The 27753-nt window shown below is 32.8% G+C and overlaps 2 protein-coding genes across 3 annotated transcripts; both read right to left on the reverse strand.

The window, feature by feature from the left end:
• On the reverse strand, positions 1 to 22675 carry LOC131152792 (uncharacterized). 2 transcript variants are annotated; one of them, XM_058104655.1, is made up of 6 exons: positions 22410 to 22675; positions 9092 to 9219; positions 6510 to 6679; positions 4924 to 5001; positions 1831 to 1975; positions 1 to 600 (listed from the first exon to the last, which is right to left on the reverse strand). In XM_058104655.1, the coding sequence occupies exons 1-6, from the start codon at positions 22501 to 22503 to the stop codon at positions 193 to 195; spliced, it is 1023 nt and encodes a 340-aa protein (XP_057960638.1). In that variant the 5' UTR covers positions 22504 to 22675; the 3' UTR covers positions 1 to 192. The 2 variants fall into 2 exon arrangements, with proteins under 2 accessions (XP_057960638.1, XP_057960637.1); XM_058104654.1 differs by having other exon boundaries at positions 22383 to 22675.
• LOC131152791 (uncharacterized) lies at positions 12335 to 15243 on the reverse strand. The gene is made up of 4 exons (XM_058104651.1): positions 14247 to 15243; positions 13348 to 14157; positions 13138 to 13256; positions 12335 to 13034 (listed from the first exon to the last, which is right to left on the reverse strand). The coding sequence occupies exons 1-4, from the start codon at positions 15217 to 15219 to the stop codon at positions 12531 to 12533; spliced, it is 2406 nt and encodes an 801-aa protein (XP_057960634.1). The 5' UTR covers positions 15220 to 15243; the 3' UTR covers positions 12335 to 12530.
• Positions 22676 to 27753: the final 5078 nt, after the last annotated feature.

Here is a 27753-nt window from a genome sequence, read left to right on the forward strand (position 1 = left end):
TTACTCAAAGAGACCAATTATATCATATACCTATATATGTTGTAATTTTCCCCTCCATATAAAATCACACTAAACATATTTTAAAGTACATAATATACAACCCAAAACACACAAAAACACAAGGACTGTCCCAACTCAGCTCCGACCCATTCCCCAACCTCGAAAAAAAAAAAAAAATCAACTCTCCTTGTTCTAACTGTGTAGAGATCTGCTCACTTGTGAGGCCAGAGCAACTGCCTTGGCACTTGTATTCCCCATCATCCACTCTCTTTCTGCACGCCGCTGATGTTGCCTTGCATTCTTTGCTCGCTTGGGTGCTAATCGAGTGTCTCTTTGCAAAAATGCAAGCCTAAACTTCTCAGCAATGTGCAATTCATTAGCGCTTGAAATAGATGGGAACATGACCCTCTGTGTAAACCCGCTAACCGCCCAAGTTTTTGGATCAACATCCTTGATGACTAGATCATCCAATGCAATATTTGGTAATGCTTCTCTTGGAATCTCTTTCCCTCTAAAACCAAAGGGTGATGCCTTGGGATTTACTCTGATTCGTGGGCATTCAGTTGCCAAACTCTCCAATGAATCATTGTCTATCTTTGGCTGCAGAAGAAAAGGGGAGAAGTATAAAAAGGGGGAAAGAACATTATAACAGGAGGGCATCTTGTCCTTCCACTTTATGATGTATTATTGAGCAGAACAGAATAATAATTTAAATAAAACAATCATCTGTTAACAATCCCCATGTTGATAGGACACACCTGACAGGCTTACTTTGTACTCCTGTGGTTCTAGAAAACAGGCAAGATCACATATATTCGAGGAAGTTTTAACACACAACCACACTCCCCCCCCCCTCCCCCCCCCCCAAATAAAAGTCACTTGCACAACTAGGTGAGTAGTTGTGCAAAATGAGTTGTGCATATGGCCTTTTCCCTTTCTCCTATTTCTACACAATTAAAGAAGGGATAAGAATCAGCAGCAGCAGCAACAACAACAATCAAGCCTTACGGAGGAAAAACTTCTATTAACAAGTAGAAGACAGAAAGAAACAGTTCTATTTTACCTATCTGAACAGAGAAAAATGAACATTCGTATTTTGCCTATTCTCGGACACCTCTTTCATTGATAAGTAGGCTTTTCATTCAATAAGGAGTGGTTCTAGGCTTAGGTTTTCGCTAGGAGGATTGGAGCCTGTAGCAAGCCAACTGAGGAATTTTGGAGGGCCCATGCCCTTGACACCTTTTGAACTTTATAAAAAGAAAGGAAAGAAATAGATTAGTAAAGCAAGACCTCTTTAGAGCAGAAGAACAGTTCAAAGGTACTGCAGTAAAGAAGCTTTTCCTGTTGGAAGAATCAAAGTTCCAAATCAAACCCCCTTTTATAGATTTTTTAAGACTCTTTGCAGTGGTATAGCAATCTTGTGATTCTTCATATAGTTCCAGTGCACAAAAGTTGCCATGGTCTTTATTTTTTTATGAAATTGTTGCTTATAAAAAAACAAAAAATTGGACATCACAGCCTGGGTCAAGTTCCATGCCATATAGGACCAGAACATCACAGGCCTGCCCAACTAGCACACTGATAAAAAATATATGTTGTTGAGCCAGCAGACTTTTCAGGTTACCAGTCACATTGTGCCAAACTACAGCACGAACTACAAAGATTATGCTCTTGTTTTTAGGTTAAAAATTAAAGATGCTCAAGCAACTTAAGCTCTTAAAGCTCCTTCAAATTGTGATGTTGAATGATGTGAATGATGGACTTAAAGAACAGACTCGCGAGATGGACCAATTTTCAAAGAGACTGCATATGCAAGGATTAAGTACATACCCACACAAGCCATTGCAGTGACTCTGCACCATGAGCAATATCTGTGGCATCAAGTTCTTCCCATGACTCTCCCTCCACATCATTCAGCTTTGGTTTCAAAATACCCAAGCATCTACGTGCAGTTTCATCGCTCCTCAGGCACCCTCTGCAACATCAACTTTGGTTCATTACCTGTTATGAGGATTGTATCCCCAGTCAAAACCCAATATACAGGGCCCAACCCATTATCATGGATGAAAACAAGAAGAAAAAAATCATGCAGAAAAATATATATGCTAGTTCATTGTGTAACAAGCACATTTTTATTATTAGTCAGCTTTTGTGTTTCCTCAAAGGTGCAAGATATCCAAGGAAATGATTTTTGGAAGTAGTCATGACAGCACAAATTAGTCTATCGTCTCTTTTCTCTATTTAAAAATCAAAGACCTGACTGGGAATTTAGTAATAGACCCACAAAAAACTGATATTTCTTTGTTAGAAAGGTGCCAAATTTTGTTGCAGAAACTAAAGGCACATGATGATTGATGAACAATTGTAGCATGAAAATGGGGGTATAAATTTGTGACAGCCGAAACTTCAAAAGGGTTTCAACAGAATTGACACCAACGTGTTTTAAAAAGGTTCCACTAGTGCGAGCGTATGAAGCATGCCAAAAACGCCTTGAGGCAGTCTAAAATACCAAATTCAAAAAAGGCCAACCCATTACATAATGAGGCTTAAACATTTGCACAAAAAGCATACCTCTTGTGCCTTTTTTGTTGAGGCTTATGCATTTTGGGTGTAAAAATGTCAAGTTAGATTTGGCTAGAAATTTTTACCTAAAGTTTATATGAAAGGAATATCATCATACGAGTTGATTTCTAAAACTCTTGAACCTCAACCGTTCCAAAATAATTGAGTTGCAAATTAGATCTTGAAAATATTATGACCTTTGTAGTATTATAGCTATCTCTTGGCATGATTACTTAGTGAATTCCAGATAGCCCTTTTTTAGAATGGCCAGTAAGTAGCTTACAAATTATAATTGATTTTTTTTAACATTTTATTTGTAATTTTCTTAATTTTATTTTTTTTTATATACATGTAATTTATAACACATTTTTATCTTAAAATACCTCTTGAGATTTAAACTCGCCTTATGCCTCAGTCATTGAAAACATTGGTTGGCAGAAATACATTTGACTATTTCCTTATGTTGCTTCTTGTGCCAGTTCTCAAGATGTTTCTATAGTAGTGAATGGCAATGAATTAACTAAGTTAGCCCAATTATTAACTTTTTCAACTCGTTTGGAATTATTCCGCATTTGTTCATTTATAAAAACACCATGTTGTTAGTTTGATACAAGCCATCATTAGAGGGAGTTGTCATCTACCAAGAGGTGCTGGCTGCAATCCAGCAATTCTCAACAAACCAGAAATAGATACTCAAAACCACAATGAAAGCAAGCAGGATGAAATCAGGTCTGATTGGGCAAATCTTAAGTGATGAGCCAATTTACCATGCTCAAGGGCATTCTCAATTTCCAAGGAACAATTTTTTGAAACAGCCTGTTCTATGTGAAACAAGAAAACAATACTTTTTTCTGTTTCTTCTCTAAGGGACCATTTGGTATCATTGTTAAGAATTATGAAATGAAAACCGAAAAACGAAAACTAACAAGCAGAAATGGAAACTGAAAACCGAAACCAACAACCTGTTTGGTTAATATTTTAAAAACTAAAACAAATTAAAAACTTGACTAAACAAATGCTCATTTGTTTCCTTGAATCAAATAACAATAAAAAAATATGATTAGAGTAATAGAAGTGCAAAATAATACAAATTAAAAATACCGCAACAAAAATAAAAATTTATTTTACTCAATAATTATATTTCAAAATTCACTTTACCTAAACAATCTTATTGTACATGATTGAAAATATAAAAGTATTTTGAAAATGGTTTTTTTTATTTTTAAATTTTTTTTGAAATTTTATGGGCATGCTTTATTTAATTATATTTTAAATTCATATGATCATTTTATTTTTGTTTTAATTAAAATGTATGTATAGAATAAATAACTTAATCTAAAAGTCACTAACCTTAGATATTAAAATACTATGACAATGGTTTGTCAAAACAAATGAAAACCATAAAAGAGTTTTTAGTTTTTTTGCAAAATCCACAATAAAAACAGAAAAACTAGCAACGTAAACAAAACGTATTTTCATAAACTGTTTTTTGACAATACAGAAATGAATTATAAAACAATAAAAAATGATACCAAATAAACCCTAAGGAGCCGTCAAAAAATATAGAAACAAAAACCAAAAACCAACCACTTGTTTGGTTACCATTTATAAAACTATTATAAATTTTAAAAAATTAATTGAAAATGCTCATTAAATTTTGAAATCAAATAATACTATAAAAATAAGATTAAAACAATAAAATTACAAATAATACACATTAAAAATTCTATAATAAAAATAAAAATTATTAAAATTATTTTACTTAAGTATTATAATTTCAAATTTTACTTTACAATAAAAATTTTATTGGACATGATAATTGAAAAGTAGTACTTTGGAAATTTATATATATTTTTATTTTAAATAAATTAATATGACCATTTTATTTGAATTTTAATTTAAAAGTGTATAAAATGAATGATTTAATCCAAAAAAATTATTTTTGGATATTAAGAGTTCTAGCAACAAGTTGCAAAAACAACTGAAAACCATAAAATATGGTTTTCAATTTTTTCACAAACAGCTAAAGGCAATAAAAATAGAAAACTGACAACATAAAAATGAAGACAAAGTTGCCACACCTTAGGCTTGCTCGACACCTAACAATGAAGTTACTGTGTTCCTAACACTGCAACACAGTAACAGTACCCATGCAATATTCACATTGTTCAAAGTTTTGGGATCAACAAACTGATTTTATGATTAAAAGCAACATATTACAAATATCAAACAATATCAAATTGGCATCAATTATTTCAGGCAGAAAGATCCCACATTGAAACATGCAACGTGTCTAGGAAAATGATTTGAACATGATACGAGGAGAAACTTTAAATCTTGGAGTTGAGGAAGAGTGTGTACCCGCATCTCAATATTTCCAATGAACGGCAGTGCTGCACAAGTTCAGAAACACCAACAGCAGTAACTTTACCACATCGGCTGCAAAATGACTCTAAATATCAGAAATTGCAAAATCAAATGGAAGTCTAACAAAGTAACAGCATTAGCGCGCAGTTAGCCAATGTGAAACATGCATTCCCTTGGCTAAGAATTGGTGAAAGAGTAAATAAATATATAGAGTAGATGTCATGATTCCTAACAGTGCAGTGATAAGGAAGGAATTGAGAAGAAAAATTCACTGTCTAAAAAATTCACTGTCTTCGACACCAAGAACAAATGATTTCATAATAATAAAACAATAGAAAAGCAGAAGATTTATGGCATGTGGTTCAAATTTTGCTCAACTTCCCCCACTTCATCTTATGCAAAGCCAACTCCAATTTCTTCATAGGCATTGAATTAGTTCTGCAGCATAGTAATCCAGCAAGTCCATCCACATGACAATTCATTCCAATATGATGCATCTCCATCAAACAGAAAACCATCACTAATTTTATTTTGTATACATAATGTAATTTCAGTCATGGTAGGAGGAATGTTGGAGAGAATATGAAACTTGATCATCAAGAAATTAATAACATTAGTAGATTTTGTTACCTTGAATTTATTATGCAAGCTGAAGATAAATCAAGGAAGATGCAATACAAAGAGTTAAAGATAAAAAGGAGAAGTGCTTTGAACATGTTGTGATCACGCTTAAAATTAAAAGGAAAGTTTTATAAAATAGCTAAGACCAACCATGCTATATGAATCCGAATGTTGGGCAACTATGAAACAACATATCCAAAAAGTTAAGTTACCAAAATGAGAATGCTAAGGTGGACGTGTGGTAGAACATTAAAAGATAAATTAAAGAATGAACATATTAGCAGTAAGTTAAACACAACACCTATAGAAGATAAGACAAGGGAAGGATGACTCAGATGGTTTGGGCATCTCCAATGTAGGCCAAATAGTGCACATAGGAGGAAGAGTGAGCTAGTTATTGTTAGTGGCAATTGAAGCTGTAGGGGTGGACCTAAAATAACTTGGAAATCAGATAGTAAGGAATCAATAACCCTTAATTTATCCAAGGAAATTGCCTTCGATCATGTAAATTGGCCGAAAAGGATTCTTTCAACCAGTAACACCAAGTAGGACTTAAGAATTGGTTTGTTGTTGTTATTGTTAATTAAGAATTTACAATTTTTTAGGGTTTAGGAATAGATAGATAGTTTACTTTGGCAGAGTTATTTTCGAGATTATCTTTATGCAGGGTCCTAGATTTTATAATGTATATAAATAGATCAATTTTCCTTTGATACATATTACATTCACAAAAACAAGATGTTCTTGGAGTTGAATGAAATTCAGAATGAGTGTGTATTCTATATTCCTCCCCCCCTCCCTCCTCCATCCATGTACAACTCAATATTTTCATAAAATTATTTTCTTATTTTGAATAGAAAGCTCTTTCCTAAAATTACATCAAAAACCTCAACCCTGATATTATGATCCTTTACAGTGCCCTTGCCATTGAATTGAAACAAAAATTCAAAATTAAATACCTTATGTCAACAGACCGAAGAAACTTGCATAACTTTGCCACTTTTGCTAAGCCAAAATCAGAAACATCAGAGTTGGATATGTCAAGGCGTTCCCAAGAGCTATCAGCCAAAGAGATGATGACATCATCATTCAGTAATTTCCTTCTTCTTGCAATCGCTGCCATTGCCATCTACAATCCAATGATACATCCTTAGAACATCAAAACAAATGAAAGTAAACACCCTCAAACAGAAGCATAAGAAGTTAAACTCGTACCGACTTAACACTATAAAAACTTATGTATGCCGTAATTTATGCAAGTTTCAAAAAATCAACCCAGTTAAATATGGTTCAGGGAGGTCACCAATTGCACATTGATGTGAACTACACTCAAATGGGTAGATGCTTAATTTATATCTTTTTCAGTTTCTATAATACACAAAAAATAAAATCACAACTAAAATGACCAATTAGAACAGACTGTTAATGTTTCGGAGAACCAAAATTGCAAAAGTTTCCTTTTTCCATTTTTATTTTCCATATTTTGGAGGTTCATTGAAGGCCACTGGGCCCAAGCCACACAATGTATGTAGCACATCTCCCATCCCATACCCCTGCCCACCCCACTAAGGTTCAAACCCGAGATCTCCAATATGGAAGCCCCAAGCTCTAACCATTGGGATGCCCTCTAGGGCAAAAGTTGCAAAAGCTTCTGCTTATCAATATCAGCTTCTGAGTCATCATAAAACGTCATGAATAAGGTCTTGACATATGGATTTGCTAACAGTACCAATGGATTTGTTTCTATAAAAAATGTCTTTTCTCCTTGCACTATGGCTGGGAAAACTAGGAATGATGAGCGTAACTACTTAGAACACAAAGTACTCTCCTAAAGCATCAAAAGCTTACCTGCACCATCAAGAGAATGACTGTGTATGATGGCCAAATTGCAAGGGTAGGTTTGAGTCATGCCGATGTTCTAAGTTCCAAGCAAATATGCTAAATTTAGGGTCGTTGGATCCAATTGTAAGAATTTTGCAACTGAACTCAAATGTCACAATTTTTTATGTAATGGAAACAGGCTATATGTGCAGGTAGGGCTGCAGACCTCATGCCCTTGCCAGACCTTCAATATGGAGTCGAGCCTTATGTATGAGTGGTTTTAGATTTTTAGGTTGGTTTGACAATGATAAAAATCGTTGGTTGGCTTGGGCAGGAACAATGGCCTATTTCTAAGTCAAGAATGGGGACAAACCATTAAATCATCTGGAAATAAACTAAAAAAGTCCAATGAATTGAAATTGAAAAAAAAAAATGGTGGATGGATATAAAATCCTAACTCCTGAAGTTAGAAGAACAATTGGATATAGTAGCTACCCCAGATAAAAAGAAGAAAGAGTAGCTCATGGCAGCCAAGTGCACAAGGCAGCCGCCAAAACTAGATCTGCAGAGGGCCAGATGTAAATATCTCACTGTTGAAAAGAGAGGCTGTCTCCACTATTTGAACCTGTGATACTAACATCGTGGAGCATTCTTATAGATTCCCAAGGCCGCCGTTTAACTACCTCAAAATTAAAAAAAGGTTAAGGAAATTCTAAAATGTTAATACCTTCAGGAAACATTCAAAGTAGGAGATTGATAGATTTCAGAGGGCAAAGAGGAGATGCAGCATTAGGGTTTTTTCCCCCTTCTTGTGCTACATGAAAGTAACCGAACACAAACCCTTCAAGTGTGCAATCTTTATGAGTTTAGTTTAAATTCATGTTGGATTACCAACAATCCCAGCACAAGCTTAACTTGAACTAAGATCAAGTGGGAAAAAAAATTACAATTGAGGCCTTGCCCTAGATATTCAAAATCTAGCACATGCTGGACAAATGGCAGTTGGATTGGACTCAACTGGCCCAAGTTGCAGACAATCTCTCTCTCTCTCTCTCTCTCTAAACTATTGTTCTATTAATTTTAACTTATTCCTTTACATACATATAGACTAAAATAAGTTATGTTCCAGGAATGTTAATCATCCTATAGTTGAAGCGCTTCAAAAAATGGCAACGTTATTTTCAAAGAAAAAGGATAAAAACACCTGCTTACACCTCATTAAATCATGACAGAGAACAAGAAACAGTCCTTTTCAAAGGCTTGTGATGGTAAATAGAAACTATGTACTACATGCCCTAGATGTAAGGCCCTAAACTACCTCAAAAAAGGCTATCTGATTACATAGACAGCTAAGCCCCAAAGATTATAGCCACTTTTGCCTCCTATTAGATAGCCAATAATTTAAACATTTACCCACTTGCCAGAGGTGCACTACAGAAGATAGGAGAAGGAAAATGGGAGTTTGATATTTATCCTTCCATGGGTTACATAGGGTATGAACTCAAAACAAGACCTAACCTCACAGAACTCGAATCAGGAAGTGCTCATTGGTTTTAATGTTTTATCATCCAAACATGTTCAATCAGCATTCAGCCAACATATATCAAAAATAAATGCAAATTAAATGCTCTCTGCAGGATTATTACATATGCTCGTGCCAATATCAAAACAAAACAGAACATAAAAATTAACATCGTTTCCCAACAATTCATCACTCAACCTTAATATCTGCTGGAAAGCCGATAGCAATCTCACCCAAGTCTGCAATGATGTCCTCAAAATGCATCCCAATAACTCCAAGACATAAGCTGACTAAAGTTGGAGGCCTAGTCTTCTCAAGATATAATCCTGTGAAAATTAAATTTTAAAATTTAAAATTAATAAAAAATGAAGAGTAAATGCTTTATCTATCGGAAATGCGTAAACACATGCATGCACACACACATGAGCATGCACAAACATGTGCACTCAGATATGAATGCTATAATTATCTGCTGCAAACTAAAACTTTCATTTTCCAGACTTTGCAAACAATCACTAGCATTATCAAATCTATATTATAACTTTGCTCAATACAGCTGGAGGATTCCGTAAAATGAAGATTGCTCTAAAAATTAGGAGCCATTTGCATTTGGCTGGCAATAAATCAAAAGATAGGGGAAAAGAATGAACTAGAAGTCCTATATTCTCACACTGACTTGAGGAATCTGAAGCGTACTAGGGAACTGTCCAGGATTGATATTTAAAACTCAGCTTCCAGTTTAATTGCAACATTTGGAACATCTTTACTTCAACAAGAAAATCAGCTTGGGAAAATATTTCCCATCCATGACAACCAGCTATCATAATTTACGATTGCCATTTTAAAAAATTATATTCGCAGTAAGAATGTCGCCGTGTGAACTGGAGGTCATGGGTTCAAGGCGTAGAAACAGCCTCTTACAAAAATGCAAGGTAAGGCTGCATACTATAGACCCATTATGATCCGCCCCTTCCCCAGACTATGCATACACGGGAGCTTTGTGCATCGGGCTGTCCATTTTTATATTCGCAGTAAGAAGGTAATTCAAGCTATACAGGGCTCCATTTAGGGTTAGTAACAGTAGCACCTAAGATGCACCATATCAAGAACACAATAAAATGATACAAGCATGCGCCTGCATGTTGATAGGCAGGTGAACGACCAATTTAATGAATGAAACATATATATATTTTGATTATATCTATCAGATTCGATTTTTTTTCGGATTTATACCTAGTTTGATGTTGATGGATAATGGACCGTAAATTAAAAAGAAAATGATAAAAAAAATCTTGTTGGCCTAAACACCACTTACGACTCTTAATTTTGATGATAACAAAGGAAGATTATTTAATTTGCTTCAAAGTTGTGGTGGAAGGTTATTTAATTTGCGTCAAAGTTGTGGGGTTTCAGGAAAAACATATATTGAAGCCTAGCATACTTCACAAGGAATCATTTGAAAGCTCATATCAAATTCAGGTGATCAATATGAAAAGCTCAAGGATCAATGAAGCTCAGAATTTAAAATAATAAAGATTTGAAAGCTCATATCAAATTCAATATTGAAATATCAAGGATCATTGAAGCTCAGAAACAAAGAGAACTCAAAGCAGCAATGAAGAGTCAAATGTGTCACTAGGAAATGCTTTGTAAGTATTTCAAGTATATTTCAAGTATGAATTTTTTGTTGAAACTCATTAGGCAAAAGAGACTAAGAGACCTTGTTGTACACTTGGAAAATATTTTTTAAAAGAAAACAAATTAACATTCCAAGAAATGAGGAGCAAAGAGAGTCAGTTCAAGTATATTTTGAAAACCAGAATTTTGTCTTGACAGGAGCCTGACTAAACTTGTCAGTCGGCGGCCAACTTAAGGGTTTTTAAAATACATAGACAGAAGGTTGTCAAGCTACTGCCTGGACCTTGACAGGCGCCTGACGAGGTAATCTGAGAAGCCTATCTGGGTTTCATCAGGCTACTATCACCCTACTGCCTGTCTTTTTAAAACTGAGAAATTCAATGACAAGCGACTGCCACCCTACTACCTGTGAAAAATACCTGTGTATTTTATTGACAGACGCCTGACCAAATTTCATCAGGCTACTACCACACGGCAAAGATCAAATTTTATAATGGACAAATTTTTGAAAATTAGATTGCTTTGGGCTCACACTTGGTTAAAACTTGGACACCACTTCAAGTAAACTTGGGGAACAAGTTAAATGATTTTCTACATCTATAAATAAGCCTTAAGACAAATGAATTCAATACCAAGAATAAAACTCAGCATTCAAACTCTCTCAATTGCTCTCAACACTCAAAGGCTCTCTCACTCTCATCTTGTGCATGAAATTCTCTGAATCTTTGTTGATTCTAAATCACCAATCTTGTGCTATAATTCTGAATTCTTTCAATCATTGAAATAACTATTCAGTGATACACTCTCTTGAGCTTCAATCTAAGTTTCATATTTGAATTACTTTGAAGTATATAGATTGAATTTGAACTAATCAGCTCTTTTGAGAGCATCTCTTGTACACCTTTTGAATATTGTCTTGTAAATTGATTGACGGTTCAAGTGCTTGAATCGTTGGACCGAACGAGAGGATATCATTTGGAGAGGCACACTCTAGCCTAATTGAAGTAGTGACCGAGTAAGGGGATATCACTTGGAGAGGTGGCCTCTAACCTACTGAAGGAGTGTGTAACGGTGTTGTTCCGCCCAGAAAAAGAACTAGATTAGTGGAATTATTTGGTGGTTTGTCAAAGGCGAGGACATAGGCTGGGGATAAGCCGAACCTCGTAAAAATCCGGTGTCACTCTCTTTCCCTTATTCTCTTTATTTTCAGTATATATAAACTGCGTGGATGTTTTAAATTCCTTAATCATATACACTATGTGGATTAGATATTAAATAAACTTAAGCTTAATTTATTTTTGGGATTACGGAAACCGAAAGGGAATACGTTGGTTGATCCATACTTTTCGGAAACCGTAAGGGTACTGTTGATTGGTGAAACACCCAAAGATTCTTTAACTAAAAGTTTATTTAACGTCTAAACTTTTGGAAAGAGTATTGGATTTTATATTACACTTCATTTTGAGAAAGCAAATTCATGATCACAGGGCTTACATTAACCACAAGGCTTGAATCAAACTTTCATATATAAAGGGCTACAAACAAACAAAAGCTGAACCTTATATCTTAGTTTGGGACATTGTGGTTGATTGGATAATTGATCACTTTGGTTGATTGTTTGGGTGAATGTTTAAGTTTTGATTTACTTTGTTGGTATCATAGTAGTCAGAGGCGCGAGGCGAGCCGAGGCGAAAAGGGTCTTTGAAGCCGAGGCGCGAGGCGCGAGGCGAAGGCGCGCGCCTCACGAAGGTGAGGCGCACAATTATTAAAATGGTGTAAAATATCTATTTGGGGTAATTTATATATGAACATATGAATATCTAGTCATATTAGAATTTAAAATGTCAAAACATTCAATAAAAAAATTGGAAATTTAATAAAATTGCCAAGACAAAGCCCAAAAGCCTCAACAATTCAACATAGTTCAACATCAAAAGAAAAGAGTACAATAAAAGATTTCAAAATATAAAATCTAAAAATCCTCCTCAATCATCACTCATCACTCATCATCAACTAGGTCGGTGAAGATATCATCATCTTCCTCTTCATCATTAGAACTGTTTTCTCCAACATCTTTTTCCTCTTCCGTCTCCTCTACACTATCCACTTGGATTTCATCCTCATCTACAAGTTCCAACATTGTGGTCCGACCCGTAGCAGTGGTTGCACTACTAGATGAAGCCCTTCCTCTTCCTTTAGACAATGATGGCATATTTGTACTTATTCTTGATCTAGTGTGATGCGGGGGGTTATTTAGTCCAGCGGATCTAGCAACAGAATCCCAAGTCAAATTATCATCTTCAAACACAAGTTCATCATCCTCATCAGAATCACCATCCATCCTACCAATCAACCACTCATTACTATCATCAATGTCCTTCAGGAGGATGGGATCAATGGTGTCACGTTTGTCGTATCGACGCCTCAAAGTTCGATTATATTTCACAAATACCAAATCATTCAAGCGTTGCTGGGATAGCCTATTTCTCCTTTTGCTATGAAGCTGCAAAAAGTTTAAAGTAATATGGTTAATAATGATTCTAAAAAGCAGTAGATTGGTAGTTCTTGTTCTTTAATAATTAATCCATGATATACTAATGGCTTACATGTTGGAATATGCTCCAATTTCTTTCGCAGCCGGTAGCACTACACGTGAGGCTAAGAATTTTCACAGCAAACTTTTGCAAGTTTGGAGTTGTTGATCCATATGCCATCCACCATTGCGCTGTTATAAAATAAATTTTAAATGAATACCTACTAGGTAAATAGCAAAAATAATTTTCAAAAATGAAGAGGTAGTACAAATGCCACTTTACCTGGTGCTTTTGTCTTCCTTTGTCTCACTGCCAAACTAATTCCAAAGACGCCACTAGCGGCATTGTATTTTTCCAACTCATTTGAAACTTTATCTTGCATTTCAATAGTTGGCACTAACCTTCCAACACATTTGTACAAACCCGTCATAATTTCTTCATCTTGCAAAATGTTGGGGTTTGAATAGAAAAATTCTGGATTCAAGTAGTGTGCAGCTGCATGCAACGGTTGATGGAGTTGGCATCCCCACCTCGTATCAATAATTTCAAATGCCTCCTTGAATTTATCCTCTCTCTCACCAAAAGCCTTAGCTATGGCTTCCTTAGCCCTATCCATTGCTTCATAAATATATCCCATTGCAGGCTTCTTTTCCCCATCAACCAAACGGAGTACACGAACAAGTGGACCTGTTAACTTAAGAGCATAGACGATGGTACTCCAAAAAGTAGGCATCAAAACAATAGTAGCTGCTCTTTTGCCAGCCGCCTCCTTTGCCCATTTAGTAGTATTCCAATCTTCAGAAGTAATCATCTTCCTCAAGTTATTCTTTTGAAGATGGATTGAACGAAGAGTGATGAAGGCAGTTGCAAATCTTGTAACTGCAGGTCTTAGCAACTCCTTTCCTCCAGTGAATTGTCTCATCAAGTTGACAACGCCAACACGATTATAGATATAGCCATTCAAAAAAATTGCCCTTTTCAAAGTTGCATGAATTGAAGGCATCTTCCCAATATCCTCCAAAATTAAATCAATGCAATGAGCAGCACACGGTGTCCAATATAAATGTGGCCTCTTTGCTTCCAACAATCTCCCTGTTGAAAAATCAAGGAATGAAGCCATTAAAATATTAAAATAAACAATATATACAATATAGAAAGTAGTTCTAAAAATAAGTTCTTACCTGCTGCAACATAGTTTGACGCATTGTCAGTTACCACTTGAATCACATTTGATTCTCCAATTTCTTCGACCATCTCATCAAGTAATCTATACATTCTATCTGCATTCTTGACAATATTAGAAGCATCAATAGACTTGATGAATACTGATCCCCTTGGAGAGTTCACTAAAAAGTTAATTATGTCCTTATTAGCAACTGAATCTCTCCAACCATCAGACATAATTGAGCAGCAATATTTTGTCCATTCCTCCTTATGGACCTTCAACAACTCTTTCATTCGACTGACTTCCTCCTTTAGGTAAGGAACTCTCACTTCATGATAGCTAAGTGGCTTTATTCCAGGACCATATTGTCCAATCGATTCAAGTGCCACTGCAAAGCTACTCAAAAGTACAGCATTAAATGGTATCCCAGCATCATACATCCACCTAGCAAAATCTCCCATTGCCTTTTTTCTAAGTTCTTTTTTGCACGCTTCATTTATTGATGTTTGCTTCATCTTCCCTTCTTTCCTAGCTTGAATCGCTTTCTTTGGATCGGGAGTAAAAAACAAGTCTATAGGCCCCTTCTGTTTTGGTTTCTTCAAGTTGGATTGGTATGATCTTTTACTTCCATCACTAGTAAACACTCTCTTGCCACGAATGTCAATTTCTTGAACTTCATCTTCTTCATCTTCACCGTAATGATCTATATCATCAAAGTCGGGCAATAACTCATTTTCCTCCTTTTCCATATCTTTCTTCAACATATACTCTTTAATCTCCTCACGTACATGAGTAGGGCATTTAGAGCATTCTTTCACATTTCGAAATCCTCCGACAATGTGTTGTTTTGCTCGAAATATTCCTCCCCTTGTGACTTTAGCACAAAAATTGCAAGTCAAATTATTTCTATTTTTTTGATCCTCCAAATGTGCATACTTCCATGCGGGATCTTTCTTTGACGAGGCCTCACATCCAAAACTAGAATCCATTTAAGATTTTAGACTTGGTATCCCGTATCCTAACTGAAAAAACAATGCATCATATATTTATAATTTAAGACTTACATAATGCATTTCCAAACAAATTAAAAAGCAGTACCTAAATTTCAATAAAAAGAATAAATATTATGTATTAGTTATAATTTATAAACTTACATTAATTAAACTAAATATTATAAATTAAAAAACAGTAGCTAAATTTCTGTAAAAAAAATAAATATTATGTATTAGTTATAATTTGTAAGCTTACATTAATTAAACTTAATATTATAAATTAAAAAACAGTAGCTAAATTTCTGTAAAAAATATACATATTATGTATTAGTTATAAATTGTAAGCTTACATTAATTGAACTTAATATTATAAATTAAAAAACAGTAGCTAAATTTCTGTGAAAAAAATAAATATTATGTTATTAGTTATAATTTATAAGCTTACATTAATTAAACTAAATATTATAAATTAAAAAACAGTAAGCTTACATATAAAGAAGAAGAAGAAGAAGAAAAAAAGCAGGCAGCAGTCAGCAGTCAGCAGTCAGCAGCACGCAGCAAGCATGCAGCAGGAAGAAGAAGAAGAAGAAGAAGAAGAGAAGCAGCAGCAGAAGAAGAAGAAGAAGAAGAAGAGAAGAGAAGCAGCAGGCAGCGGGACGCAAGCAGCAGCAACAGCAGAAGAAGAAGAAGAAGAAGACTTACAAAGGTTCGAAGTGTTGAAGGCGACGTGACGAACTCACGTCGTGCTCGAAGGCAGTAAGACGAACTCACGACTGCTTCGAAGGCAGGCAGACGAACTCGCGAGGGCTCCGGCTGGTTCGAAACGAAGTTGCGCAGGTCGTGCTTCTTCAAAATGTCGAAGATGAACTCCCGATCCTGGTCGAAGCTCGAAGACGAAGTCGCGAAGGCTTCCGGCTGGTTCAAAGGCTCGCAAACAAACTCACGAAGGGCTTCGAAGGGTCGAAAGGGGCTAGGGCTCTGTTCGTTTGAGTCGAATAAGGGATACGAGTCTGGGGCTTGGGCTATTTGTCTCCTTTAAATGGCTTAAAAATACACAGGCGCGCCTCACTGCGCCTCGCGCTTCACTGCGCCTCGTCTCGCCTGGGGTCGCCTCTTGCAGGTCGCCTCGCCCCACCTGGTATGAGGCGGCGGACTCATCGCCTCACTGCGCCTTGCGCCTAGGCGCGCCTCAGGCGCGCTTTTAACTACTATGGTTGGTATAAGGTTGTGGATTGAATTTTGTTTTAAATATTTATTGTGTATTTGATAAATCAACAACAAGTCAAGAATTCATTAAAAGAAGTAAAAAAGGTTAAGGATTCTTGAAAAGTATTAAAAAAATTCACCCCCCCCCCCTCTTGGGAACCTCAATTTTCAATTGGTATCAGAGCGAAGTTGTAGCAAATTCTAACTAGTTGCTACATAAAGATCTAGATGGCACACTTAGGCGTAGCTCCCTTTGGAAAAGGCCAATCCTCAACTAGGCCACCCATCTTTTGTGGTTCAAATTATGCATTTTGGAAACAAAGAATGAGAATATATCTACAAATCATGGATTGGAAAGTTTGGAAAGTTGTCACACATGGTGACTTAATTCCTACTAAAATAGTAGATGGCAAGGAGATGCCCAAAGAAGAAAAAGAATGGACCGACAATGGCCATAGGATGTTACAAGTAAATTCTAGTGCTATGAATGTTTTATATTGTGCTCTAGACATGAATGAATTCAATAGGGTCATGACATGTAAATCAACCAAAGAAATTTGGGATAAATTAGAAGTTACTAATGAAGGAACCATTGATGTAAAAGATAGTAGAATAGACATGCTCACAAGCGAGTATGAAGCTTTCAAGATAAACCCAGATGAATCAATCATTAGCATGTACACTAAGTTCACCCACATAATAAACTCCCTAAATACATTAGGAAAAACATACACCACTTATGCAATGATTAGAAAAATTCTTAGAGGACTGCCACCTATATGGGAACCTAAGGCCACTGCAATAACAGAAGGACGAAATTTGAAAAACACCTCCTTAGATGAACTTATAGGTTCTCTCCTCACATATGAAATGTTAACGAATGAAAGGAATGGAAAAACTAAAGCCCAAGAATTTATAGCCTTTAAAACTTCAAACAAAAACTCTAGTGATGAGGATAAAGATGAAATGGATGAAAATGAATTAGCCTACATATCCAAGAAGCTAGCAAGAATACTTAGAAGAAAGAACAAATTCAAAAAAAGAATCAAAAACTCGGAATCGGATGAAGAAGAAACTAATACAAAGAAATCAAAGAATAAAATCCCCACATGTTATAATTGCAAGAAGGATGGACACATAAAACCGGAATGTCCACTACTTAAGAAAGATTCTAAGAAGAAAAAGAAAAAAGCAATGAAAGCCACTACTTGGGACAATTTGAGTACAAGTAGTTCCGATAATGAATCAAGTGACCAAGAGGTTGCTTATACTTGTTATATGGCTTGGGACGATGAGGAAAGCTCCTCGTCTAAATCCTTGAATAGTTCTTGTAGTAATTCATCTAATGAATCCAATGATAAGTGTATGTCATCTAAAGAAGAGTTACAAAATGATTTATTCAAAATGCATAAGATGTTAGTTAATGTGACTAAACGATACACATCGTTGAAAAACAAGAATGAAGGAGTGATGAAAGAGTTAGAATCTCTCAAACTTGTTGAAAAAGAAAAAGACTCAAAAATCGAGAAGTTAGAAAGTAAGAATGAAAAATTGATAAAAGAACTAGAAGACTTGAGATCCCAATCCTCTATGGAAAATGAGAAAGACTTATATATTTCTAAATTAGAGAATAAAATTATTAAGATGACTAAAAACCAAGAAAAGGGTAAAAATGTAGAAAATTCAAAAATTTATGATCTTAAGAAAGAAATTGAGGATCAAGCCAAAATCATTTACAATTTCACTAAAGGAAAAGAAAATTTTGACAAAATGATTAGCTTACAAAGAATGTCTTTAACTAAAGAAGGCATAGGATTCAATGGAGTTGAAAATAAAAGAAAAAAGAACCTCTATATGGGGTACTTCACAAAAGCATCTAAAGATTATGCTAGCACCTCCTCAAATGCCTACACACATATCACATGTTTTCTATGTAAGAAAAAAGGACATGTAAAGTTTGAATGTTCATTTAAGAGGAAAGGTGTGAAAACAAAACAAGTTTGGAGAATTAAATAAGCATCACTTGTTAAACAATCCGGACCCAAGAAAGTATGGGTACCAAGATGAAATACTAAATCCTTCAATTTCAATTGATATCAAATCTATGGAAAATCATAGAAGGATATTGGACAAAATTGAAATAGAGAATAAGGATAATATTTTTCACGCTTATTAATGCTTTTCTTATTGAAACTAATGCTTATCTAATTGTCGGCCTCAATTAATGAATAAATCATACAAGGCTTAAAGTAAAAAGTATTAAGTATTGAAAAGAAATATGAATATTGGGAACCCATATGAAAGAAAATGTAAAGCACAAATCAAGCTTATCGCATGAGTTTTTTTTTAAGAAAAGATATTTGAGAATAAACTTAAGCAAAATTGTAGTACAATGCAAATGATAATGATATGCTCCCTGCTTATGTGATATGCTGATATGCTATATGCTACATGTATATATCTTGAAATTGGTATCTTGAAATCTCTAAAGACACTGAAAATATTGATGATTTATGGCTTCTTATATATTGAAAATCTGAGCATAAAGCTATTAAGCTTGATTTAGAAACATGAATTTTTATATGACTTGATTAATTCTTGACCATGTATTCTTATGATGGATCACAAGGATAAATGGATAAATTTGCATCTAAATAATTTAGTATTCATGAGCTGTGAATAATGTGACATTAGCATTGGTATCTATGAAGTATATTGGTATTCATGAATATATAAATTGGTATTTGAGCATGACAAGTATAATTATATCCATGAGCATATTATGACATTAACATGATATTGGTATTTAATATTAGTATCCATGAGCATATAAATGATATGAGTTAATGTATGAAACATGGGATGATAATTTTAAAAACATAATTGGTATCAAAACTGAATGTATTAAATTCAGGGAGAGTATTATGATTTTTTCCTAATTTCTAAACTAGTATCATGAATTTTTTTTTTTTTGTATCATAAATTTTCAATTAGTATTATTCTTTAATGTTTTAATTGGTATCACAAACTTAATTGGTATCATATGCTTGATATGCGTGTTTGATATTCATATGCTCAAAATATGATTTATTTTTTATATCCTACTTTTTTTATTGATGTCAAAAGGGGGAGAAGTTTTTGAGCAAAAATTGAAATTGAATATGATATATGTATAAAAAGGGGGGAAAGTATTTAAGCTTGAATGATCTATTGAACGATGATTGAGCATGCATAATGAAATAATGAATTTATAAATATGCATGATGAGCATAATGACCTTTTGAGTTTATGAAATGAATGCTATAATAAAATTATGAAGTATATGAATTTTGAAACTATGCTATAATGTTAACTTTGAAGTTTTATGCTTATTCTAAAGGGGAGCCTTTTTAAGGCTTACCTATTTTTGCTCCTTATTTGTCATCATCAAAAAGGAGGAGATTGTTAGCCTAAACACGGCTTACGACTCCTAATTTTGATGATAACAAAATAAGGTTATTTAATTTGCTTCAAAGTTGTGGTGTTTTAGGAAAAACATATATTGAAGCCTAGCATACTTCACAAGGAATCATTTGAAAAGTTAATATCAAATTCAGGTGATCAATATGGAAAGCTCAAGAATCAATGAAGCTCAGAATTTAAAACAATAAAGATTTGAAAGCTCATATCAAATTCAATATTGAAAGATCAAGGATCATTGAAGCTCGATAAACAAAGAGAACTCAAAGCAGCAATGAAGGGTCAAATGTGTCATTAGGAAATGCTTTGTAAGTACTTCAAGTATATTTCAAGTACGAAATTTTTGTTGAAGCTTTGTTAGGCAAAAGAGACTTAAAAGACCTTTTTGTAAACCTGAAAAATATTTTTTAAAAGAAAACAAATTAACATTCCAAGCAATGAGGAGAAAAGAGAGTTAGTTCAAGTATATTTTAAAAACAAGAATTTTGTCTTGATAGGAGTCTGACTAAACTTGTCAGTCGGCTGCCAACTTAAGGGTTTTTAAAATACATAGACAGAAGGTCGTCAGGCTACTACCTAGACCTTGACAGGCGCCTGACGAAATAATTTGAGAAGCCTATCTGGGTTTCATCAGGCTACTGTCACCCTACTGCCTGTTTTTTTAAAACTGAGAAATTCAGTAACAGGCGACTGCCACCCTACTACCTGTGAAAAATACCTGTGCATTTTATTGACAGACGCCTGACCAAATTTCATCAAGCTACTGCCATGCAGCAAACTTCAAATTTTATAACAGACAAATTTTTGAAAATTAGATTGCTTGGCGCTCACACTTGGTTAAAACTTGGACACCACTTCAAGTAAACTTGGGGAACAAGTTAAATGATTTTCTACATCTATAAATAAGCCTTAAGACAAATGAATTCAATACCAAGAATAAAATTCAGCATTCAAACTCTCTCAATTGCTCTCAACACTCAAAGGCTCTCTCACTCTCATCTTGTGCACGAAATTCTCTGAAGCTTTGTTGATTCTAAATCACCAATCTTGTGTTACAATTATGAATTCTTTCAATCATTGAAAGAACTATTCGGTGGTACACTCTCTTGAGCTTCAATCTAAGTTTCATATTTGAATTACTTTGACGTATATAGATTGAATTTGTACTAATTAGCTCTTTTGAGAGCATCTCTTGTACACCTTCTTTTGAATATTGTCTTGTAGATTGATTGACGGTTCAGGTGCTTGAATCGTTGGACCGAACGAGAGGATATCGTTTGGAGAGGCACACTCTAGCCTAATTGAAGGTCTATCACTTGGAGAGGCGGGCTCTAGCCTACTAAAGGAGTGTGTAACGGTGTTGTTCCGCCCGGAAAAGGAACTAGATTAGTGGAATTATTTGGTAATTTGTCAAAGGTGAGGACGTAAGCTGGGGATAAGCCGAACCTTGTAAAATTACGGTGTCACTCTCTTTCCCTTACTCTCTTTATTTCAGCACATATAAACTGCGTGAATGCTTTAAATTCCTTAATCATATACACTATGTGGATTAAATATTAAATAAACTTAAACTTAATTTGATTTTGGGATTGCGGAAACCGAAAGGGAGTACATTTGTTGATCCATAATTTACGAAAATTGTAAGGGAGTACGTTGATTGGTGAAACATCCAAAGACTCTTTAACTAAAAGTTCATTTAACGTCTAAACTTTTGGAAAGAGTATTAGATTTTATATTACACTTCATTTTGAGAAAACAAATTCATTATCACAGGGCTTGCATTAACCACAAGGCTTGAATCAAACTTTCATATATACAGAGCTGCAAACAAACAAAAGTTAAACCTTATATCTTAGTTTGGACATTGTGATTGATTGGATAATTGAACACTTTGGCTGATTGTTTGGGTGAATGTTTAAGTTTTGATTTACTTTGTTGGTATAAGGTTGTGGATTGAATTTTGTTTTAAGTATTTATTGTATATTTGATAAATCAACAAGAAGTCAAGAATTCATTAAAAGAAGTAAAAGTGGTTAAGGATTCTTGAAATGTACTAAAAAAATTTTAAATCCAATTCACCCTCCCCCTCTTGGGACTACACCTTAGTTTTCACACCTGACAGACCCGAGTGCCACCGGAACTGTTCATGCAATCTCACACCAAATTATTGCTAGCAATTGGTTCCATCTTTTTAGAAACAATTAGGAGAATTAAATAATTTCGATCTTAGCAAACACTTTTACAATTCTAACATAACAAATTTTTATACTTTTTGTTTTGAGCTAGGATATCAATTCTTCCTTACAGAGGGTGAAATCAAATTCCTACCATCTCAAGTATTGGGACTTTTGCCCCATCCAGTTTCTACGAAAAAAGGATAGACAAATTTTGAGAAGGTCACCAAAAATATAAAACAACCGATCAATCCAAACAATCAGAAGCCAACAATAAACTTGAAGAGAAAGTAAATTATTAAAAAAAAAAAGCAAGAATACCTAAATCAACACTGAAACGACCAATACCGGTAGACTTGGAATTGGAATTCCGATTCAAATCGAGCTTCTGCAACGAAGTTGTGACGTCCGTGGCGGCTGCAGCAACTTTCTCTTTATCCATCAATTCGCACACGCACACAGCGAGAAAGAGAATTTCGATTCGGGCAGAGGTCGTATAAGAAGAATGAGTTTCCCCCCTTAACGATTGGTTTACATGATCAGAGCTAGAATGGAATTAAATCTAAGGAATGGTATTATTTTTCTGTGTTTGGTTTTTCAGACTAAGCCGAGATTTTCATTCCATAAAATTAAATTTATTTATAATAAAAATTTTTAAATTTAATAATAATAACTAATAAATACTATTATTATAATGAAAATAATAATAATAACTAATGATAATATAATAAATAATATTTATTATTTCATATAAATAAAATAGCTAAAATAATAACAAATAATTTTAGGGATAAGAATTATTATAAATATAATAAAAAATAATAACTGCAATAACTAGTATTATTATTACAAAATAGTAATAACAACAACAGCAATGATAATAAATAAAAAAGAAAAATAGTAGTAATCATGTTTTAAGGATAATCATTATTATAAGAATATTAAAATAATAATAACAATAAATAATAATAATTATACTAACAACAATCACTATTTTGAAACTAATAAAATATAATAATATAACAAAAACAATAAAAAATAATAATCCACACCTTCCAAAAGTAGTTCAGTGATAAACTCAATATTGTCTTAGTTAAATAACCAGAGTTTGAGTCTTGGAGGTAAAGACTTTTCATTTGAAATAATAACTTGGTATTTAAATAAAGAAGGTAGAGGACCTTGGATACCATTGTTTTAAAATAATAATAATACTAATTGTTTATTATTATTATTATAATTATTATTATTATTATTATGATTAAAATAATAACAAATAATAATAATTACACAACTATAAAATAAAAAATAACACAAAATTAAATATTATGCATTAGGGATTTTTAATAAAAAACCACTATTTTTATTCCATAATAAAATCAATTGAAGAATACCAAATGTTGGGAAAAAAAATTAAAACTGGATTCCTACGGCCACGCAATAATTGCATTTTGATAACAATTCCATTCATTCTTTAATCCCATTCCTCCTGTGATTCCTTTCTTATTTCAATTTCATTATGCTGGCGTGGCTTAAAATTACCAAAAAATTCCTCCATTTTATAATAATATTTAAGAAAAATTGCAAAATACTCCATTTATAATTTCGCTTAAAAGCAAAAAGATAACTTGACATAATTTATTATTATTTTTTATGAATAATAGGTATTAAAGATCAAAATATGGATGAAATTAATTTTATTATTTTTTATGAATAATGGTCTTGTGAGCTGAATATTTAAACCTAATATTGATTTGGTGTATTTTTTAATAATAGGATAGAGCAAGATTTGAACTTTTTATAAGTATTGAGTAAATTATTTTGTATTTTAATTTGATTAATTATTGTATGAGTATTAAATAAACTAATAAGATTATGATTTGACATAATTTTGAATATACAAATTAATAGTCGTGATGAAAATTTCGAGAGACCACCTTATTTTCTAATCAAACCATTTTGTACAAAATATTTATTTTTTAATAAAATAAAAATAGTTTTAAAATAAATCATTAACAAGTATGAAGAATTATTTATTAGATTTGAGTTTATTAGCTTTTTTTTTAAGATGAAATAAAATATATTATTATCAAAGGTGTTAGTAAAGATGATTAAATGATGTTACAAACTTCATAATAATTTTAAACTTAAAGATAATTTACTCACTCTATTTTAAGATATATTATTTACCTATCATTTGTAATATCGTTACATTTATTTTATTTTTAAAAATAAAAATAGGTTTTAGGCTTAAACCTTAATCTAATAAAAATTTAGTTGTAAATTGGTCTAATTTTATTAAATTTAAGCTTGTTTAGAAATATTTTCTTACTTTTAAAAGTTGATAAAAATTTCACCTACAAATAGTTTTATATTATTTGTAAAAACAATACTTCCCAAACAAATTATTAAAAGATAATGAAGATGATTGCTTCAAAATCAATTTCTTACAAAATTAGAGTTTATTGGCATAAAGAGAGTGAATAAATAAATACAAATGTACTAGTAAAAGATTCTCTAGCAGAGTAGTTTTGATGTCTTGACAAAGCAATAAGACAAAAGTAAATGTTTTTTTCTAAAAACTAAGAACCTCTCGTGTGATCAGGTAAAAAGACAAAAATCTCCCATGAGATTTCAAAAATATTACAGACATCCCATGATGTTTTAAAAATGCAAACATCCCCGCAAAAAATTTATTTTTTTACAAAATATAAAGAGAGGTTTATGTCTTTTTGACAAATCTCATAAGAGGTTCTTGAAAATTTTAAAACCTCAAGAAAAGTTTTTAGAATTTTTAAAACTTTGAAAGATGTCATTGTCTTTTTGTCAAATCCCAAAGTTAGTGTCTTTTGCCATTTATTTTTTATAGTGCTTTGCCCTATTTTGAAAATTAAGGAAGTTTCTTTACACAATAATTTACATTATTTATATTTTTATATATGATAAATATAATTTATTTTTTTAGAAAATAAAATAGAATTTTTTATTTTCAATTAAAATATTTATTTATCTTTATTTCAAGATGTAATTTAATTTAATAATTAATAAGTCTTATAACTACTTTTAAATTATAAATTTTAAAAATAGAATTGAATTAATAATAGTTACAATTTTATATAAACTAAATAAGATATTTGTTTTGGTAAAATTTATGTTTTTACTAAAAAAAATTTGAAAAAAAAGAATGCTTGCCATCGAGGTGCACAAACAATTAGTGATTGTGTTTTTAATTTAGTTCTTTAAATTTTGAAACCATGTACTATATAACACTTTTATGGATAAAATAAATATAAATATAAATTTAGTTTTGAGTTCATGGAATAAAACATCAAACATTTTCTTCGTGTAAATATTTTTTATCTGCCCTTAGTAGAATCTCAATAGCAAAATTGAAAAATATACAATTAAGTTTAACAAGTAAAAAAGAAAAGGTATGGATATGTTTAGCCATAAAAAGAGAGAGAAAAAAAACTGTCTTTTAATTTATTTTTTTTTAAATTCATATCAAAATTCACATTTATTTTAACTAATTTTAAGAAGTTTGTGTCTTCCCTCACCGCCTAGTGTTCTTTGTGCATTTTTTATTTTAACAATGGTAAAGAGACCGACTACTTAGCATTAAAACCTTCTGCCATACGTAACACTATTGATCGATCAAATAGAGTAGCACTGCTTGGTTCCAATGTGTCTCAAAATCTACCTACTACGATCTCCAACTTGTACTCTCTCTCTCTCTCTCTCTCTATCGTATTTTCTCGCCAATTCCTATATTTTTTTTGTGATTTGTTTGTTATTTCTAGTTTTTTTGTTGAGAAACACTTGAACGAATTCTTAGTTGTAATGTAAATTTGGAGTATTATGATTCCTATTAGTTAGATCCTAATGAAACTATTAATTGTTTTAGTCGGGAGTATATAGAGTCGGAGGAGGGGGGAACGGACTCTTTTTGTGGAATACTTATTTTTCTACAAAATAAAAATTTTTGACAAGATACAAAAAATTATATCACAATATAAATATAGATCAACACTAGTATTTTTACATGGTTCGGCACAAAGCCTACGTCCACTTCTTAGCACCAAGTCAAGGATTCCACAATCCATTAAAATATTCTTTCACCGGCAAAACAAGCCTTACAATTCGGGAACAAATCCCTACCGTGCTCACCAAGAGCCTTCACCAAATGGTTCACCAAGAACCTTCACAATGGTTCACAAAGAACCTTACAATAAGAAGATGCTTTCAATGAAAATATTCCTTAATTGAGCAAATATCAAATACAAAGTAAACCTCGCACTTAATCTCTCAAAGAATGAATCATACAAGTAGGTGAGCAAGAGAGATGAGCACTAGTGAATATGAACTAAATGCAAAGTGTTAGGTTTTAGATTCAAAGATTTTTTTCACTAAATGCTTGTAATAATAATCAAAACAATTTTTAAACAAGTCTAAGAACTTGTATTTATAAGCAAAAATGAGCTACTAGACGTTTTATGACCTTTGGGGGGTTTTATTAAAAAGCTATTTTGAAAACTAGCTGTTTTTCACCCGTTGGCGTTCTGTCACTGTCCCAAACTGTCGACAGTTTTTCTGGGCTCTCTGAAACCGTCGACGGTTTCCCACATACGTCAATGATTACCCCAAATTAGAAAACGTCATCAACATGAAAATTGTAGGATTTTTTCTTAACTTTTCATAGACACCAAAATCGTCCTATTTGAACTTTTATAGCAAAAGTTACCAAATATCGAAAAATATTCAGGACTTGGGGCTGCACTACGTTGAACGACAATTGCTAGGTTTTTTCTTGTCAAAAAGTCATTTGATGACTTAAAACCTTTTTGGACAAAAACATATGAAATATATTAAATCTAATAAGGCTTAATACTTGTCCAAATGAATTTTCTCTTGAATATAAGATATCTTATTAATAAAAACATATTTGAAAAATCATTTTGATATCTTATATACTTGTATGTCTTTTAATGAAAATATACTTTACTTTCTTTGAACCTTAGGACATAAGATTCATTTTTATAAAACTAGGACCATTTATAAAAAGATTTTGAAACCAAGATATTGAAAACTTGTCCCTTTGAAAAACATAATTGAGTTTAAGATTCGTTTGACAAACTCTTTATTTTATATTTGAAAACTATAAATGCGAGTTTGTGACTTCAGTGAAAACCTGTAAACTCAAGTGTCATAATATAGACATGCAATTTTGCTCAACTCTTGTTTAGAAATCATACAAGAATCAAAACTGCAAGAGTTACAAAACACGCTACCTAAAACACACACCCTTTACATATAATTAAATAAAAAGCTTCATTTGGTTGTGCTTGAGTCATTTTCGAGTGAGTGTCCATTTGATCTTCCTATTTGAACATCAACTCGGTCTGATTTTTGCCTTTGATCCAGTAGTTAATGTACGTGTACTTGTGCTAACATGATCTGTAAAGATGGAATAACACTAGAAATGACATATAAGTTAATATCATAAAAATATATAAATCATGATAGTGTAACTACCAAAACTTTCTTTCCCTTTTTGATAATGTCTATTTATTAAGAATTTACTTAATCTTTGCATTTTAGCTAGATTTATCATAACTTATTATGCAAAGATAAGCTTACATTGAACCACTAATGGGTTGTTATCATAAAAACAAGATAATTAAGCTCATGTAGTCTC

This window comes from Malania oleifera, chromosome 4 (assembly GCF_029873635.1).
Source record: "Malania oleifera isolate guangnan ecotype guangnan chromosome 4, ASM2987363v1, whole genome shotgun sequence".
NCBI classification, from domain to species: Eukaryota; Viridiplantae; Streptophyta; class Magnoliopsida; order Santalales; family Ximeniaceae; genus Malania; species Malania oleifera.

Bases quoted from the DNA above. Each gene is read 5' to 3' on its own strand.
- LOC131152791 (XM_058104651.1), bottom strand. From the start codon at position 15,219: ATGGATTCTAGTTTTGGATGTGAGGCCTCGTCAAAGAAAGATCCCGCA. The intron at 14,158-14,246 runs GTAAGAACTTAT...ATTTTTCAACAG, and splicing joins GTCAAACTATGTTGCAGCAG to GGAGATTGTTGGAAGCAAAG. The intron at 13,257-13,347 runs GTAAAGTGGCAT...ATTTTATAACAG, and splicing joins AAGGAAGACAAAAGCACCAG to CGCAATGGTGGATGGCATAT.
- LOC131152792 (XM_058104654.1), bottom strand. From the start codon at position 22,503: ATGGATAAAGAGAAAGTTGCTGCAGCCGCCACGGACGTCACAACTTCG. The intron at 5,002-6,509 runs GTATTTAATTTT...GTCATTTTGCAG, and splicing joins CTTCGGTCTGTTGACATAAG to CCGATGTGGTAAAGTTACTG. The intron at 1,976-4,923 runs GTACACACTCTT...TTGATGTTGCAG, and splicing joins TTGGAAATATTGAGATGCGG to AGGGTGCCTGAGGAGCGATG.